This window comes from Passer montanus, unplaced genomic scaffold (genome assembly GCF_014805655.1).
Source record: "Passer montanus isolate IOZ18808 unplaced genomic scaffold, ASM1480565v1 scaffold22, whole genome shotgun sequence".
In the NCBI taxonomy this organism is placed as follows: Eukaryota; Metazoa; Chordata; class Aves; order Passeriformes; family Passeridae; genus Passer; species Passer montanus.
The window spans coordinates 162,974-181,502 of record NW_024366815.1 but is presented as its reverse complement, the minus strand read 5'-3'; the positions used below and the strand labels follow the sequence as shown (position 1 = coordinate 181,502).

Sequence of the window (18,529 nt, the reverse complement as noted above, 5' to 3'; positions counted from 1 at the left end):
AGCAGAGCCTGGGCACCACACACGGCCACCACCACCACGGGCACCCCGGGCTGCTGCTGCTGCTCGCCCTGGCCCTGCTCGTGGCCCGTGCTGCTGCATGCAGGGAGGTGAGAGCAGCCCTGGGCAGCCTGGCCGTGCCGAGCCGTGCTGTGCTGTCCCGGGTGCAGGGAGGGTGAGGGGCTGCACGCCCGGGCCGTGCCATCGTCCCTGGGCTGGGTGTTCTCTCTGTGCCATGCTCTGCCACCCCAGCACACAGAGGATTTGCCCGAGGGGCTGCAGGCTCTGGCTGCACTGGCCTGCACCATGCTGGGCCATGCCACAGTGCAGTGGCCGTGACCACGGAGGCTGCCAGCTCTGGCTCTGCTTCCCTGGGGCTCCTGTGGGTCACCTGCCCTGCTCTAGGGGGGCACGCAGCACCTCCTGCTCTGCTGCCCTGCCCAGACACCCAGCCTTGCTCTCCTCACTGATGGCCATGTGCTGCTCCCAGCTGCCAGGGGCAGGGGCTGTGCCATGAGACACACATCCCCTGCTTAGCCAGCCTGAGCGTGGCACTGTGCCTCAGCACTGAGTCACCCACACCAGCCCCAGGGTCACCTGCAGGGCCTGTGCAGAAACCAGCTGGGACTGACTCTCAGCAGGATGTCAGCCCTGGCAGCTCAAGATTCTATTGATAGTATATCACTTGCTGGTTTCCTTTCTTTGTTTCTTTACCAGTTCTATCACACCTTCACATCTCTACTCAGGATGTTGAACGTTAGGGTCTGACAAGTCAGACTCATTTCAACATTATTCAACACCAAAAGCAGCATGACACTCCTTTCTCCATTCACCACTGTAAATAGGGAACCACAAATATTTGCAAATAGGGAATTGTTCAAGTTATTTCACCCCCACTGCAGGCACAGCATCCTTATACAGAAAGGTGCCTGGGTGTCCGTCTCTGTCTTAGGGATATTGTACCCATCTCTCCAGGAGATCTGTGTTTCTGTAGGCACAACAGGAGCTCCCTCCTTTCTATCCCCCCACAGCAGGATTTTACTGCCTTCAAATGCTGCAGTGGCAGAGAAAAAAAGGAAGTGGAAGCAAGGTGCCCAGCCCTGGGCAGAAGGGGACTCAATGTGGTCGAGGGCCTGCAGCCCTGTGGCTCAGCTGCTGCCCAGAGAGGCCTTCACAGGAGGAATGCTCTCTCCTCTGCTGCCTGAAAGACAGGGCAGAGCCAGGAGCCAAGCAAGAAGCACTCTTACCTGCTGCTATTACATCTGGAAAAGGGGGTAAAGAGGCACATCCTGCTCCCTTCAGCAAAATTCCACAAGAGCCAGACACCACTGGGACGTGTCCCCTCCCTGTCTCCCTAGCCCTTCAGCCTAATCCAATGGGGAACTGCAAGAGCTCCCTCTTCCACCTTGGTCCTGTGCCAAAGAAAACACCAAAGAAGGACGAGAGTAGACAGCTGGACAGATTTATTAAGAATTGAAGTGATTTATCCCCTTGAATGTGCTCCACTGCCTGCCCCCGGCGCCAGCAGGGAGGGGCCATGGTACCAGACCAGGACCTGCTTCTTGGGCTCAGATTGTCACTGTGCAGGGAGCCGGGTCTCCCCTGGGGATTGTGCCTGCCACAGGCCCTCCTGGGGCACAGCCAGTCCCTATGGGCAGTGCCAGCCCAGGACAACTACAGCACCCGTGTGCCCCAGAGCACCGCTCCAGTATCCTCACACACACATTCCCCCACAGCCTCTTCTTTCCCTGCAGGACAGCTGCCCACCTCCCCCAGCCCAGTGACTGCAGGAGAGAGGTCTCCTGTGCCCCTGGGCAAGGTGCCAGCTGCAGTTTGGGATGGCTGGGCAGCCTGCAGGCTGTCACAGCCCAGAGTGATGGCGAAGGGGAGGCACAGGCTCCAGCAGCAACTCCTTAAGCCACCATGCTCTGAGGAGACATCCCCCACACCTCCGGTCCCGCCCTTGTGCTCAGCATCAGCAGCTGGAAGCCCCCTGAGGTCAAGGGCACGTAGTGGAGGTAGGGAAGGAAAACAGCAATGTGAGTACTAGCACAGCGAGGGAGGGGAGGGTCCCTGCCTGCCATCTGCCCCCCCAGCCCGTGGTGCACCCGGTGCCCTGCCCAGAGCCACGAGGCTCAAGGGTGGGTGCTGCCCTGGGGGAGCTGTGCGGGTGCCGGTGCCCGGCCAGCGCGGCGCTCCAGGGCCAGCTGCATGCTCCAGATGCTGAGGGGCCGCATGTAGGCCAGTGAGCGGTACACCTTCTTCTCCCGATAGGCCTCCGGAGTCTGGAAAGCCATGCCCAGCCGCTCCCACACCGTGCGGTAGCAGCCCTCCGCCGTACGGAAGCCTTCCTCCACCATGCCCTGCACGAGAGGGGACAGGACCATCAGCACGGCCAAGGAGCACAGGCTGGGCAGCGCGGCAGCAGCGCGCCCACGCTCACCTCCTGGATCATGGTGGCCGCCAGGGAATAGACCACGCCGACCCAGACCTCGTTGGACTGCACGCTGGAGGTGTCGGGCACGCCGTCGGGCCTCATGCCGTTCACGGCCCCCATGGCGCCGCCCGCGAAGCCCAGCACGTTCTTCTCGAAGATGGTCTTGAGCGCGCTGAGAATGTGGCTCTTGGGGAAAACCTGGGTGGACAGAGACGGGTTTGGTGATCACGTGGACCCCTCAGGCTGGGTCTGCAGCGGGATTAAATTTTCCGTGAGGAAAAGGGCAACACAGCTCGCTGGGTCAATAGTAAAAAATTGCCACCTCAAAGAATTACAGGAGGAAGTGAAACGTCTCTTTCCTCAAAAGAATAAAAAAGCCCCCAAAATACTTTACAGAGAAGTGCTGAACCACATTCCACATTCTTCAAGAGGACGCTGACAGCTCATCTAACTAGTTGATCTCTAAAAACAGCTTCTCACCCACAACCACTGGCCAAGCCCCTTCCCATTGCTTGTGGGTTTGCTTTGGGGGCCTGGCCAACCACGCCATCCTCATCTGCTTTATGGTTGTCACTTGCAAGAGAGACAAGAGCCATGAGGTTCATCAGCACAGCCAGGGACATGCCAGACACTTATTCCCACTCTGGTGACACCAGAGTCAGGGGAGGCAGAGGCTGGGGTGACACCAGGCAGCTCCTTGCCAGGGAAGGCTGGGCAGTGCAACCACAGAGCTTGGGCACACTCAAAGCAACAGCAGCAAATCCCTTCTCTCTGTGCTCAAGCCAAACACCCCTGCAGATATTTATTCCCAGTGTGGCTCTGGAGATAAGGCATGGGGATGCTGTGGGAATCAGTGAAGGGCTGGGGTGCCCTTCTCTGGCAGAAGCTTTTGGGCACACTCTCTTCAGGACGGGAGCACAGGCGGTTCTTACGTCGCATTTCTGACTCGTTCACTGCTGACTGTGCACACACCAAGGCCACGGCAATGAGCTCACACACAGCAGTGATGCCAGACAGGCACTGGAGCAGAATCCATGGGGAAAAACCCATGAAATGTCCCAGTAACAGAGGATGGGAACTCAGCAGTGCCACCTGCAGTCAGCTCAGAGCTCACCAGAGAGCAGGGACAAGTGCCACCTTCAGCAGCACGAGGCTGAGCTGGGCAAGGGCAGGCCACATTCTGGACTGCACCACAGCTGCTGTTTCCTGCCCACAAGGAACTGCAGCAGGGATTTACTGCAGGAGGGCTGGGCCAGACCCTGCCTGGAGCCCCGGGCACAGCCCCAGCCCCACACTGGCTTAAACACAGGAGGGAATCAGCAGCTAAAGTCACCTGAAGCTCCCCTCTGATTTCCCAACACACAGTCAAGTGCTTTGTCACCCTCCCACAGACAAAGCCACTGCTCCCTTCACTCAGCTGAGGCCTTTGCCTGCCTGTGAGCACCAGAAAGCTTTGCTGTGACAACAACCCATGGAGTATAAATAACCCAATGGTTCTTCACTGCCCCTCTCCCTTTAAGCTATTGCAGCACAAGTGGCTGCTCTGACCATCCCAGCAGACACGAGGATGCTGCAGCCAATTCTACTCTTGCAACTGAAGAGCGACTGAAGAGCCTTCAGGACTTGCAATAAGCCCCAGTTCCACCTGATATTAATTCTGGACTTTTTAGGGCAGCAAATAACGTGGAAAGTTTTATACACTTTTTTTCTACCATTTTTAAACAAATAGCACCTTGCTCACAAGAAACCCCAGTGGGGCCAAAGCTAACTGCAGTTACACATCCCTGCTTGCAGGGCCTCCTCTTAAATTGGAGAGGGTTCCCGCTTAAGATGGATTCCACTGTATTCCACATCCAACAGCCTCCACTATGGTGTGCAGAGTAGGAGATCAGGAAGGTGCCTCCCACACTAGCCCTAAAGTATAACCCCCAACACATGCCAGCCCTCCTGCCACAGGTCCCATCTCGCCACAATCGCACCAGGCAGCCCCTTCTCTTACCTCAAACTCCCCTTGGTCCAGACCACAAGCTCCAAGAAACCACTGCCCAGCACATTGATCTGACATGATGCTGCTGGACGTGTCACTTCCACTGCTATCATAATTGTAGTATTTTCCTGGAAAAGGCAGGAAACAGTTTAAAATCAATAGATCAATAAATATACTGTCTTGTGTGAGCTGTCCCTACACACCTCCCTGTGCAGCAGGAGCACAGCTGCTTTTTCCACACGACTCTTCTTGCTTTCCCACACCTATTCCTTCTCCTTCCCTGCCATTTGGAGGGGCAGCATCTCCCTTCCTTCCCCCCAGCTTCCAGGCACAGTATTGCCCTTTCCTTCCCCCATTCCCCACAAGGCTCCACGATCCAAGGAGGAGCCACTCCCTCCCAAGGGACACACAGCCAGCTGAGTGTTGTTCCCCACTGCTGAGCACCCACCATTCCAGAGCATCCTCTCAAACGCCTCCTTGCCCTTGTTCAGGATGTCCAGGTATTTCTGCTGGATCTCAGTATCCCCAAGCACCTCTGCCATCTTGCACATCATGCAGACAGCAGCCAGCCACAGTCCGCCGCAGTAGGCACTGCCAGAGCCAAATGAGAGAAGAGTCAGGAATGAGGGACACCTCAAGGGTTCTGTGACAAATGGGATACAGCAGCCCAGCTCTGAGCCCAGTCCCTTCCCCACAGCCCCCATCTCCAACCCCCCCTGCCTCTCTTGCTCACCTGGCTCCGTGCACCACCCACGCGTCGTACGTCTGGTCAGCAAAGCCTCCGTTTTCAATGAGCCCATCGTTATCCGTGTCAAACTTCAGCTCCGACTCCATCACAGCCTGTGGGAGAGGCAGGACATGGTCACATAGTCCTCACTCCACAGAAGCTCCTCACCCTCTGCTCAGGAGCATCCATCCTCTCAGGAAGCTGCTTGGCTCCTGAAGAGGGAAGTAGGAAAGGGTGATGCCCCACAGTCTGATCCCCCTGTACCTGGCACACTGGCCACATGTCCCGCAGGTACAGGGAGTCGTGGGTCAGGTAGTAGTCACGGTACACCTGCAGCACAAACTTCAGGTTGAGGTCCTTCCAGTCAGCAGTGTCGTGCATCAGGTAGGCATTGACACGCTGCCATGGCTCGTCACCTAAACCAGGACAGACCAGATGCAGCAGGGCAGCAAGCAAGAAACATCCCTCCTCCTATACAGGAGCAAGGACCCAAGGGTGCTGTGATCAAACAGCACCGAAATAATATGTTGTACCCTGTGCCATCTCTAGCAAGAACAGCCTTCCTGCTACTTCCCTCCATCTCCCTTGTAAAAGATCCATGCAGCATGGTCTTCATCACCACCCCACACCATCCAGCCTTCCATTCCCAGAAAATACAGAATCACAAAATCACTTAAGTTGGGAAAGACCTCTCAGCACTGCTAAATCCACCACGTAACCACATCCCTCAGTGCCACATCTACACTTCTTTTAAATACACCACGGATGGTGGCACCACAATTTCCCAGGCAGGCAGTTCCAATGCTTGCCAACAATAAACATTGAATTTCATGCACCATACCTGATCCCCACAGCTTGGCATCCCCTCTGCTCCTCCACCGGCCCAACAGACCCCTCACCTGGGTCCCCAATGTCATGTGGCACCACATTCTTCATCTTCACCTGGGCTGTTTGACCACACATCAGGTACTGCCGGGGCTGGACATCCTCGTTCACCACAGTGACAGCTGTAGAGGACACACAGCAGGACAAGTAAGAAGGGCAGCAGAAACTGCTGCAGAAAAGTCCAAGCACAAGCACAGGCAGAACCACCAGCACCAGCATGCCAGGCTGCCTTTTGGAGCTCCAAGATCACACCTCTCTGCAAAGGGCTGAGGGGACAGGCTTCTCGCCATCCCCCACTCAGAAGGGGAGATGCAACTGTCACTACCCACTTAAGGGAGGGCTGGGAAGGGAACCCAGTGGACTCAGCCCTACCAGAGCCCAGCAAAGGGCTGTGCTCCACACTCCTACCCAGGCCAGCAACAAACAGCCACCAAACCCAGCTAGAGCACTGGGAGTCTGCAAACAGCTCCATGTCCCCTCTGCAAGGAGCAAGGACAGAGCTGGGAAGAGCAGGGGCTCTCCCAGGGCAGGCAGAGCCAGCTGTGCTCCCCCAGCATGGCAAGAAGGCACCCCCAGTGCTGGGCACAGAGCTGCTGGGGCAGCAACACTCCAGGGCTGCAGTCCTGGGCTCAGCAGAGCGGCTGGAGGGGCTCCATGGCACACATCTCTGCAGCAGCAGCAGCAGCAGCAGCAGCTGTCCCAAGGTGTCCATCTCTCCCCGAGGTGAAGCCCTGAGCAGGCACCAAGGCAGGGCTCTGGGGACACTTGGTTGTTTAGGCTGCTCCTTGTGTGAGGACACGAGGTTTGACTCTATTTTCATCAGAAGGCTGATTTATTATGTTATATATTATATTAAAATACTACACTAAAACTATACTAAAAGAACAGAGAGAAGAAGATCAGAAGGCTACCAAGACAAGAACAGAATAGGAAATGAATAACAAAAATCCTGTGACTGCTCACAGCCTTGGCACAGGTGGCTGTGATTGGTCACTGATTGAAAACAATCCACATGGACCAATGAAAGATGCACCTGTGGCCTTCCACAGCAGCAGATAGTTACTGTTTACATTTCTTTCCTGAGGCTCTCAGCTCCTCAGGACAGGAAAAATCCTAGCAGAGGAATTTTCACTAAAATATCATGGCTACAGACACTCACCAATGTCATACTGCAGGCTGATCTGCAGCTTGGGCCACAGCATGATGAGAGCGAAGGAGGCGTAGAAATGGACGTCGTAGGTGTTGTACATCCGGTACTCCTGGCCTGGCAGGACAGGGCAGGGGGTGAGGGCAAGGAGACTGCCACGGGGAGGGGAAAGGGGCAAAGGTCCTCCCTGCACATGGCCCAGGACAGGGGCATCTTTGCCAGCACAGGCAGGGGCTCCCCTTCAAAGAGGCTTTCATTCTCTACACAGAGCAGAGAGGGATGTGGGCAACACTCCATGCCCTATCCCTCAGGCCTGCAAGGGGTTTTCCTGGGAATAGCACTGCTCCCTGCACACATCCGAAAAATAGAAGGACTCCAAAAAATACTACCCACAACCACCTCATGCCTCACCATTGGCAACCTGGCTCTAATAGGAACACCATTCCTAGCAGGGTTCTACTCAAAAGACCAAATCATGGAAAGCTTAAACACATCCTACCTAAATGCTTGAGCCCTCCTACTAACTCTCCTAGCCACATCCTTCATGGCAGTATATACAATCCGTATAACCGTACTAGTACAGACCGGCATTGTTCAAATTCAACCCTTAACCCCAATCAATGAAAACAACCCCGCAGTAACTTCCCCCATTACCTGCCTTACTCTAGGAAGCATTATAGCAGGATTCATCATCACCTCCTACATTCTTCCTGCAAAAACACCACCAACAACTATACTGCTATCCATCAAAACAACAGCCATAGTGGTAACAGCCCTAGGAATCGCCATAGCCCTAGAAATATCAAAAACAACCCAAATACACACCCTAACAAAACAAACACCTCTATCAAACTTCTCCATCTCCCTAGGATACTTCAACCCCCTAGTTCACCACCTCAGCATAACTTCTCCATCTCCCTAGGATACTTCAACCCCCTAGTTCACCACCTCAGCATAACCAACTTCCTGAGCGGAGGACAAAAGATCGCCTCCCACCTAATCAACCTGTCCTGATACAAAATACTAGGCCCAGAAGGACTGGCCAACCTACAGCTAACAGCATCCAAAATCTCCACTACCCTCCACTCCGGCTTAATCAAAGCCTGCCTAGGATGATTCGCTCTGTCCATCCTCATCATCCTTATATCAATACACAGAACCAACAAATGGCCCTCAACCTTCGTAAAAACCACCAAATCCTAAAAATCATCAACGACGCCCTAACTGACCTCCCTACACCATCCAACATCTCAACATGATGAAATGCCGGGTCACGGCTGGGCATTTGCTTAATCTCCCAAATCGCTACAGGCTTACTGCTAGCCATACACTACACAGCAGACACCAACCTAGCATTCTCTTCTGTCGCTCACATATGCCGAGACATTCAATCCGGCTGACGAATCCGCAACCTTCCCGCTAACGGAGCCTCATGCTTCTTCATCTGCATCTACCTCCACGTCGGCCAAGGACTGCATTACGGCTCTCACCTCAACAAAGAAACCTGAAACGTCGGAGTTATCCTACTCTTAACCCTCATAGCAACCGCCTTCGTGGGATATGTCCTACCATGAGGCCAAATATCCTTCTGAGGAGCTACAGTTATCACAAACCTCTTCCCAGCAATCCCCTATAGCAGACAAACACCAGTAGAATGAGCCTGAGGCGGATTTTCAGTAGACAACCCCACATTAACCCGATTCTTCGCCCTCCATTTCCTACTCCCATTCGTCATTGTAGGACTTACACTAGTTCACCTCACATTCCTACACGAAACAGGATCAAACAACCCCCTAGGAATCCCATCAGACTGCGACAAAATCCCCTTCCATCCCTACTACACCGTAAAAGACATTCTAGGATTCGTACTCATGCTCTCCCTGCTAGTCTCCCCAGCTCTATTCTCCTCTAACCTCCTAGGAGACCCAGAAAACTTCACCCCAGCCAACCCCCTAGTAACTCCCCCACACATTAAACCTGAATGACATTTCCTATTCACCTACACCATCCTACGATCCATAAACCAGGAGGAGTCTTAGCCCTAGCTGCCTCAATCCTAGTCCTATTCCTAACCCCACTTCTCCACACATCAAAATTATGATCAATGACCTTCCGCCCTCTATCACAAATCTTATTCTGAGCCCTAGTTGCCAACGTCCTCGTTCTAACCTGAGTAGGCAGCCAAGCAGTAGAACACCCGTTCATCATTATTGGCCAACTAGCCTCACTCTCATACTTCACAATTATCCTAGTCCTATTCCCCCTTGCAGCCGCCCTAGAAAACAAGCTGCTCAAACTCTAATAAACTCTAACAGTTTATGAAAACATTGGTCTTGTAAACCAAAGATTGAAGATTACACCCCTTCTTAGAGTTACCCAGCCATTTCAGGAAAAAGGACTTAAATCTCTATCACCAACTCCCAAAGCTGGCATTTTAAATTAAACTACTTCCTGATCCTTCCCCTAAACAGCTCGAATAGCCCCCTGAGATAAACCTCACACGAGCTCCAACACCACAAACAAAGTCAACAACAACCCCCACCCCCCAACTAACAACAGCCCAACCCCATCCGAATAAAACAAGGCCACCCCACTAAAATCTGACCAAACCGACAACAAACCACCATTATTCACCGTGCCCTCACCCACCAATAGCCCCACCACACCCCCCACAACAAGACCAACCACAACAACTAAACCCATACCAAAGCCATAGCCAACAACCCCCCAACTAGCCCAAGCTTCAGGATAGGGGTCCGCTGCTAACGACACAGAATAAACAAACACCACCAACATTCCCCCTAAATAAACCACAACAAGCACCAAAGATACAAAAGAAACCCCTAAACTTACCAACCAACCGCAGCCTGCAACAGCTGCCACAACCAACCCCAATACTCCATAATAAGGAGAAGGATTAGATGCGACTGCTAACCCCCTCAAAGCAAAACATAACCCTAAAAACAGCACAAACTCTATCATAAATTCCTGCTCGGCCTCTCCCCGAGAAGTGTGAAAACCATCCCCATGGCAGGTTCAAATCCCATGGATACAGTAATGGCAGGGCTTGAGGGTGGAGAATGCCTGACATCCTTGTGAGTTACCTTCCAAATAAGCAAACCTTCCGTACTCCCGCAGGACAGGGAGGAGGTGGGAGAGCCCTGCCCCCGCCGGCCCCTGCAGGTCCTGGGCACAGCAATCAGGGGGCACCTCCATCCAGATGGTCCCTCCATCCGACATGAAGTAGAGCTCATTGAAGAGGGCTGACTTGTACCAGGAAGGCAGCTGGCTGCGGGAAACAGGGAAGCTCAGCCTCCCAGGCCGAGAGGGTGATGCTCCTGTGGCAGCCAAGCCCAGCAGGCCACTGGCAAGGTGCTCCCATCTGCCCTACCTGTTCTCCAGGATGGGATTCTGCCAAGCTTCTATCTTCCTCTCCCACTCTTCGTAGTGTGTCAGGGCATAATGGGACAGGGCAGGAGCAGCATCGCCTTTGCTGCCAAAAAACCGGGTGTACCGCCTGCCAAGGGAGGGTTTGGTCAGCACCCCGTGGGCTCCACCTGGGAAACCCACACGGACACCACAGAGGGACAATGGACTACAGACAACAGCAGAACTCAACTGCTGCTGCAGGGGCTGGACAGAGGGTCCCCTCCTGAACTGGCCTCCCCCTGTGACCACAGCCACAAGGAGTGGGTGGCAAAAGATGCTCTCATAGTACACAAGACAAGGAGGAGGGAAAATGGGGCTTTGGGGGCATGAACCAAACACCAGTGGAGAGAACCCACCTACCTAAGGTGCAGCTTCTCCTTGGAGCCAAAGTGCACACAGGGCATGTCCCAAGCCAGGGCTAACTCCAGCGTCTTGTGCCCATGGGCAGGCACCGTACAGCTGGCACACACTGCTGCTGCTGTCACCTCCCCCTTCTCTGTCGGCCTGCTCTTACCTGCCAGGAAAAATTAAGATATTCTTAAGCAACCAAGGAAGACCAAAGGGAGGGTAACTGAAGTTCACACACACCTTGAGGGAGATGAGACTGGGCATACCAAAGCTCCTGTACAACTTGGAAGGTACAGCCCAGGTCTTTAAGGGATGATGTTGCCACAGGGGAAAAAAACCTTCCATGGGAGGAGTGGTTAAAAGGATTCAGTCATCCAAGAACAGGAACAGATCAGGCAGGAAAAGCCACCAGGCATGAATGGAAGCTACAGAGTATCCCATGACTCTGTATCTGTGCTGCAGTCAGAGACACTGTGACTTTCTAGGGACAGTCATTGTTTCCAGCTTTTTGCAGGCTGCTTGAGCCATGCTGGTATTTCAGAAAAGCCCTGAGGTGGCTGGATAATTATATGCTGGTTCTGACATGTGTAAAAGGTAAACTCATTAGAGCGACATAAGTACAGATCCTGACTATGATAATGTCTGGCATGCATGAAGAAAAACCACATCCCAATAGCTTGGAGAGCTCTGAGTGCATCTAGGCAGGAAGCTTATTTTTCTGGAAAAAAATTACATACTAAATGCTTCATTAATGTAATTTAAGCCTCAAGAAATCTTGCAAACACAAAGCATCACTAGTTTACCAGCATCATCCTTGATTAAAAACCGACAGACATTAGGGAAATGGTCACCTTTTATGGCAATACAAGGTGAGTACCAAGGGCTGGGGATGCCACCCTGCTTCAAGGCTCCTCCCAAGGGAGTGAGCAGAGACCCGAGGACAGATGCAGAATTATGAGAAGAATACCAGAGATGTTCAGAGAACTGTTACAGCAGGAAGAGGACAGAAAGTGACAGCAGCACTAAACCCCAAGCACTGTTAAATGCAGGTGGTAACAATTCTGACAGGACACAGCTCGTTTATCTGGAAACAGGAACTAAGGGAAGGGGACTGGGCAGAACACTGGCTTCCCAGAAATTTCAATTCAGTGTGCAACCACACACAGAATAATGAGATACTGGCACGTGTAACCAATACCCAAAAACAGCCCAAAGCATTATGAGAAGCTTTTGGAGAACCACAGCAAGGACTAGCAATGGCAAGTTTGGATACAGCCTCACTTTGGGAACAAGCCACAGCATCTGGCAGAGATTTTGAACAGCCAAGGAGGCTGGAGGAAAGAGTTCTGCCCTGCCTTGGGTGCCCAGAACCAGCACGGCCACCCACTTGCCCTGCTCCCCCTGCACCCGTCCCACGCAGGACGGAGGCACTCACCAGTGGGTGAATCCAGCCTGCCATCCTGCAGGAGGTCCTGCCACACCTCTCTCCCCAATCCCGTGGGATCGAATGCCGTAACATGGGTGACTCCCGTGCCAGCCTGAACAAGGCAAGAGCATCATCAGGGGCTGCTCCTTTGGAGGAGGAGGAGATTAATGCTCTCCCCTGCCCAGTACCACCACCAGGACATGACACTCACTTCTCATGTGCTGCCCAGCAACTCTCAACTTGTAGCCCCAGCCGCTCTCCTGACACCATTCCCAAAGAGGGTGCCATCAGGGAGCTCGTGTCCCCATTCCTGGCATCAGGCAAGAGCTGAGAAATGGTGCCAGCCCCCATCCTTTACCCTACACGCAGCAGGGCTGCACAACCTCCCCGGCAGCAGCCGCAGCAGCAGGGCCAGCCCTTTACCTTCTGCCGGGCAGAGATGGCCAGGGTGAAGGGGTTGAGGGCCGGGCAGTGGTGCAGCAGCACCCCAGCAACCCGCTGGCCGTCCTTGTGCAGGGCGAAGGGCTCGTTCCAGTGCCCGCCGCTGCCGGCCTCCTTCGCTCCCGCGCCGTTCTGCAGGCTGAACATGATGGACACTTCCACGGCCTCATCCCTGCCGTTCTCCACCTCCCAGACGAACACTGCCACCGGCAAGCTGGAGTCCTGCCACAGACGCAGAATGCTGCCTGCAGGGCTGCTGCTCCACAGGCAGCTGCCCCGGCACCGCTTCCCCCCTGCTGGGGACACCGCGCAGCGACAGCGACAGCGCTGGCAAGGACAACTTGGTCTCGGAGTGCTCAGCCAGGCTGATCAACTGCAGCAGCAGCAGCAGCAGAGGGCTTTGGGAGGCAGGCAAGAGAACATTCAAAGGAGAAGCAGCCCTGGGCTGGCAAGCAGCACGCCGGGCAGCAGAGGGACGCAAAGCGGCCCTTAGGGCTCGGCCGGGTGTCTCATCACTCATCGGCTCGGCAGGCTGACACAGGCTCACGGGCTGCAAGGCCGGGGTAAGAGGAAGGTCAGACGTGTCAGCAGCACAGCTGCCACCCTCGCCCGGGGCTGGCAGCCGGCACGGGCAGCGCTGAGCCAGCCCTGGCTGCAATGCCGAGCTCCCGCACGGCTGCGGGGCTGCCCCGCCCGGACCCGCTGAGTGCAGCCCTGGGGAAACGCCGGGAAAGCAGCTGGAGAGCAGCTCTGTCCCGGGAATGGGGAAACGCTGGCAAAGCGGCTGGAGAGCAGCTCTGTCCCGGGAATGGGGAAACGCTGGCAAAGCGGCTGGAGAGCAGCTCTGTCCCGGGAATGGGGAAACGCCAGGAAAGCGGCTGGAGAGCAGCTCTGCCCTCGGCGATGCCGTGGCCGCCTTACCTTATAGTCGTGGGGGATGACGGGCGAGACCTGCCGGCAGGTGAGCACCACCTGCTGCCCCGGCAGCTCGTAGACCAGCCAGGCACGGGGGTACAGGGCGTGGTAAAAGCCGTAGCGGCCGCAGTAGCCCCAGTTCCAGCTCTGCAGGCTGCTGGGTCTCTCCAGGGACAAGACCTGCTGGTAAATGGTCTGCCCCTTGCACCGCAGGCACACTGTGAACTGTGGAGGAGAGGAGCCCGTGCCGGGCATGAGAGGAGCCCTGTGGCAGATGTCCCAGCTGCAGCCCAGGCTGCTGCAGTGACTCTCACTCCCCTCACAGACCCTACCTGATTGGCGATGACTGTTTCATAGTGGTAGAGGCCAGGGTTCAGCTGCCAGCGGCAGAACTCTCCCCGCCAGCCGCGGGTGATGGTGCCTCCCCCGATCCCGCCCAGCGGGCATCCTGGCAAAGACACCAATAGTTAGCAACCCCATTCCTCCCCCAGGTGGCACCTGGCTCAAGAACTCTCCCCAAGCATCTCCGCAGGTGAGAGCCACTCAGTATCACCCAAATCACAAAAGCTCCCCGACTCACTCATTCCATCTAGCACCCTGATGGCCCCGTGTGAATCCCTGCCCACCCCAGGGCCCAAAGTGGAGGCTGACCATAGATCTGCTTCAGAGGAACAGCACACAAGAGGTCAATGAAGGCAGTTTTCTTCTCTATGCGGGTCTTCTTGACCCACCACCTGAAATATCTGCAAGGGAAAGAGATGTATTAAAGAAGTCAGGAGCAGGCAACACCATCCCTCCAGTGTCACTGGGCAGGATGAGCAGAGGTTGAGCTTTCTCTCCTTTCAGAGGTGTACAACAGGAACCCGTGTCCCCATTCCCATGGCACAAGGATGATAAGGCTCTATGACCCATCTGGAGCATGCATCACTCAGCAACCACAAGCAGGCAGAGCTCAAGCAGCTCAGGACTGACTGCAAGGGCAAGTGAAGAGCAGGACTCCCAGGTCATGTAGCACAGGCTTTCCCAGATATTCACTGAGAAGTGGGAATGCGCACAAGCACCACCTCCTCCATGCCTGGTACAGTGTCCTGCTAAGGAAGGCCTGCAAGCAGAGGTGCAAGCCCAGAGGGGACACACACTGCTCCAGGGACACGAGCCTTGCTCTTCTACCTGCACTCCCCCATTGCCATACGCTACCACATCATCAGGGGCAGAGGGCACAGGGCAGCCTTGCCCTGGAAGTGGTGATGGTTGAGTCTGCAGCTGGCAGGATCCTGGGGATTTGCCTGTACCCGCACACCAGCTGCACAGACCAGCACTGCCCATCAGATAATTTCTCACCCAAAGGTCTGGGAACCAAGACACCCAAACAGGGGCACACCTGCAGCTGGGTGTGCCAGCACCACTGCAGGCAAGAGGAGCAGGGCTGGGCTCCGAGTCAGTGCTTGTAAAGCACTGGCTTTGGCTAATAAACTGCCCCAAGTTAAGCCTTCTATACAGAGACAGTTAGCAGATGGAAACAGCTACCAGACCAGAGGCCGCTGAACCTTGCCCAGCAAACAGACAGGTGAGACCCACCTGGCAGCTCCATGGCCCTGGGTGCCAGGTGAGCAGGGGGGACACAGGAGCCCCCACAGAGTGACACAGTCCCTGAGCAATGTCACCTGTGCAAACACCCATGCCATATTGCTGAGCAGAAAGCCACCCCAACCAGGAGCACGCAGCCTGTCCTGCCCCTGGGTGCAGAGAATGCAGAGCACAGGCAATGAGCAATAATCCCCTGGGACATGCACACCCAGGAGCAAGGGCGAGAGGCTCTTGCATGACACCTCTACTACTATGCTTCCCAAACACAAACAACCCACAGTTGATTTTTAGGCTGCTCACTGGGCATTCACCTTTATTCACCAACATCTAAAGTTCCCAAATCCCTCTCAGGGTGAAATTTTCTGGGTTGCAATCTCACAGGACCTGCCTGCAGCCTGACCTAACTGCAGCCCGCTCTCCACTCCTACAAACCCAGCTTTGCATTTGACTGTCTGTGGATGTTTTGCCCACAGAGGTTCAGGACATGATGAGAACCAGCCTGTCCTGCTTGACTGCCCGGAACCAGGGCCTGCCACTATCATCCAGCTGTATCTGCTGCAACTGCTCTTCTCCAGACAGGACAATCCCAGCCTTACCCCACCAAGGCGAGGTTTTGGCAGTGCTCTCTCTGTTTCTCTCAAGGAAATTATTATTATTCTTTTTCAACCCAGCATCGGGGAACCAACCCAGCTGCTTCCCCAGCAGGCTTCTGGCAACAGGAAATAAGGTGCCCAGGCAGAGTGGCTGCAGCACAGCCTCCATCCTGACTTCTTGGAAAGGAGGCAGGAGACGGGTTTCAGGAAGCAGTTTTTACAGGAGAACAGAGTAGAAAAACTTTGGGATTTATTGCCACTGGCAAAGTCATTTTACATCTCAATATGCAAAGTCTTCTTCTGCCAAAATCAGGCAAGCCAGGAGAAGCCTGGTCGATGCCCAATTGCTGGCTATTAACAGCTCTGCCAGGGCTAAAGAACAACAAGGAGAAAGACTGTGTTCTGTAGTCCCAAAAGCCCTGTCAGAGCTGGAGGGCATTTCTTCCCCTTCAAACTGACAGGAGCTAAAACCTAGCTGAACATTTCCCAGCTGATCTGGATGTGTGCCGTGACCCCTCTCAGGACACACGAGCCACCTCTGTGGAAACCCACCTGCACCTCTTCTCCTGCCTCGCCAGCCCCAGCTGAGCCCGCTGCACAGCCCTTTCTTTCCAGACACATACACCCCCACAGTTAACCTGACAAGCCCTGATTAACAAAAAAATCCTGCTTCAGGGCTGTCAACACCCCCAGCCACGTCACCTGCACCTAGGGCTGGTGCTGCAGAAGAGGGCGCCCATCAGCATGTTTAATTCAATGCAACAATGTCAGGATGCTGTGGCTCCTCTGCTGCTCCTGGAAGCCTAAGCAGTAACCCCAAGGTGCTCCCAGTGCCCACAAGCACCTGCACCAGGTGACTTTGCACCTGATGCACCAAGCCATGCCAAGTTTTGGGAACATCCCTGGCACAGGGGACACCCAGGAAAGGGCAGGCCAATCTGCAGGGCTTCACAGATCCCTGCACCATGACACAGAACTGAAAGCCAGGTTTTTCTTGCAGCACCAGCACCCAGGTTTCCATGAGCTGGCTGCCCCAGCCAGGCAGGTGCTGAGATGCCCACCAATGCCTGGAGCATGCAGCCTCCCCTGTATCCTCACCCTGAATGGGCTGCCCTTTCAGCCAGCAATGCTGGCATTGGGTTTTTTGTGGTTCAGAACCACACAGGTATTTCTCGTGACTCTAGCACTTTGTCTCCTCTGCTCTTGTGGCTGGAATCGCCTCACAAGGAAGCTCTTGCCATGGCAAAAGTACTTTGAGATAACAACCAAATTACCTCCTAAACTTGAACAGGCAGTAGCTTGACTTCAAGCTTCTTGCTTTCAAAGACCTTTGCCTCGGACTGATACAAGGCTCTTCCAGACCTCAGTGAGAACAAGGCCAGGATCACCCCTCCTCCCTGCTCACCCCACCAGAACTTCACGCTTTCCCACAGGCTCAGCTCATCCCAACCTGCTGCAGCAGCTTTTCCAGCAGCCTTTATTTATCTCTGGTGCATGACCCACGCTCTCCCCGATGCCCAGACCCACACTGGGGCATCTCAGGTGAGACCAGCATGCCGTGCACCTCGGAGCAATCCAGAATCTGCCCTTTCATCCAGCTTCGCAGGAACCAGCTTGGCAAGTGGCAACCTCCAAGGACACCAGCAGAAAATGGAGGCAGGAGTCATAAATCCGGCACAAGGAAATAGGCAATGGCACCGCAGGTCCCCGCGTTCATCCTGACGGGTGCACAAACCCTGCCAGCACCCGGGACTCCAGCGTTAAAGGTTAAAACAACACTCTCGCTTTCCACGCGTGCTCTCCATCGTTACCTCCAGCTCACCCCAACGCAAAGCCGGGAGAGGCGCCCCGCTCTGACACAGCACACAGCATTCCCAACTTTAACCTCCAGCTGCCAGCACCGCAGACTGCGCCGGGCAGGATGCGCCAGCCATGAGGTTAAATGGGGGTCCCGTCCGCAGGCGATGCCCGAGTCCCCCCGCTCCGAGGAGCCGGGATCGCGGACCGGCGCTGCCCCTCCAGCACCGATCGCTCCCAGCACCGGCGCCACGCAGGCTGCGGAGCGCCGGCGCCTCCGGGCGCTGGCAGGGCGGCTCCCGCCAGCCCGGGGCCTTCCGCGATCTGCCGGGCTGTGCCCCTCGTACCCCGCGGCACCTCCGGTGCCTCCCCGGGGCCAGGCCCCCGCGGCGCCGAGCGGCTCCAGCGCAACGCCGTGCCCCCCCACCCCGCGGGACGCCCTCCCTCGTCCCGCCGTGCTCCCGGCCCCCTCCATCCCCCCGCCGTACCGCAAGGCGAGGCCGACGTGCCGCAGGACATCGCGGAGCGGCACGTCCCCGGCGCCGTAGGGCTGCCGCAGCTCCTCGAAGCTGTGCGCCAGGCAGACGCGCCAGCCGTCCGCCGCCACGCCGCGGCCCTGCGCTGCCCCCTCGTAGCGCCGCATCAGCGGCCACTCCGCCGTCTCCGCCGCCGCCGCCATCACCGCCCCCCGCCGCCCCCGGGGCACGGCGGAAGCACGGACCCGCCCCGCCGCCGGCGCCCGGGGCCGCCCGCCCGAGCGCCGCCGAGCAGCTTCCGAGAGTAGCCGAGCGCTGCTGAGGGGCGTGCGAGAGT

At 55.7% G+C, this 18,529-nt stretch overlaps 1 protein-coding gene across 1 annotated transcript; it reads right to left on the bottom strand.

Moving 5' to 3' along the window:
• Nucleotides 1–1,445: 1,445 nt before the first annotated feature.
• Nucleotides 1,446–18,434, bottom strand: GBA2 (glucosylceramidase beta 2). Its single transcript, XM_039709710.1, has 17 exons — nt 18,205–18,434; nt 14,391–14,482; nt 14,072–14,187; nt 13,746–13,964; nt 12,807–13,046; nt 12,393–12,495; nt 10,970–11,123; nt 10,572–10,697; nt 10,285–10,469; nt 7,193–7,297; nt 6,048–6,155; nt 5,413–5,564; nt 5,155–5,261; nt 4,870–5,012; nt 4,434–4,549; nt 2,441–2,632; nt 1,446–2,360 (listed from the first exon to the last, which is right to left on the bottom strand). The coding sequence occupies exons 1-17, from the start codon at nt 18,393–18,395 to the stop codon at nt 2,133–2,135; spliced, it is 2,577 nt and encodes an 858-aa protein (XP_039565644.1). The 5' UTR covers nt 18,396–18,434; the 3' UTR covers nt 1,446–2,132.
• Nucleotides 18,435–18,529: the final 95 nt, after the last annotated feature.

What these genes read in the sequence shown, in the direction of transcription:
- GBA2 (XM_039709710.1), bottom strand. Translation starts at nt 18,395, where the DNA reads ATGGCGGCGGCGGCGGAGACGGCGGAGTGGCCGCTGATGCGGCGCTAC. An exon ending in TCCTCTGAAGCAGATCTATG is followed by an intron (nt 14,188 to 14,390) that starts GTCAGCCTCCAC and finishes TGTCTTTGCCAG; the next exon opens with GATGCCCGCTGGGCGGGATC. An exon ending in TGAGAGGATGCTCTGGAATG is followed by an intron (nt 4,550 to 4,869) that starts GTGGGTGCTCAG and finishes TGCCTTTTCCAG; the next exon opens with GAAAATACTACAATTATGAT.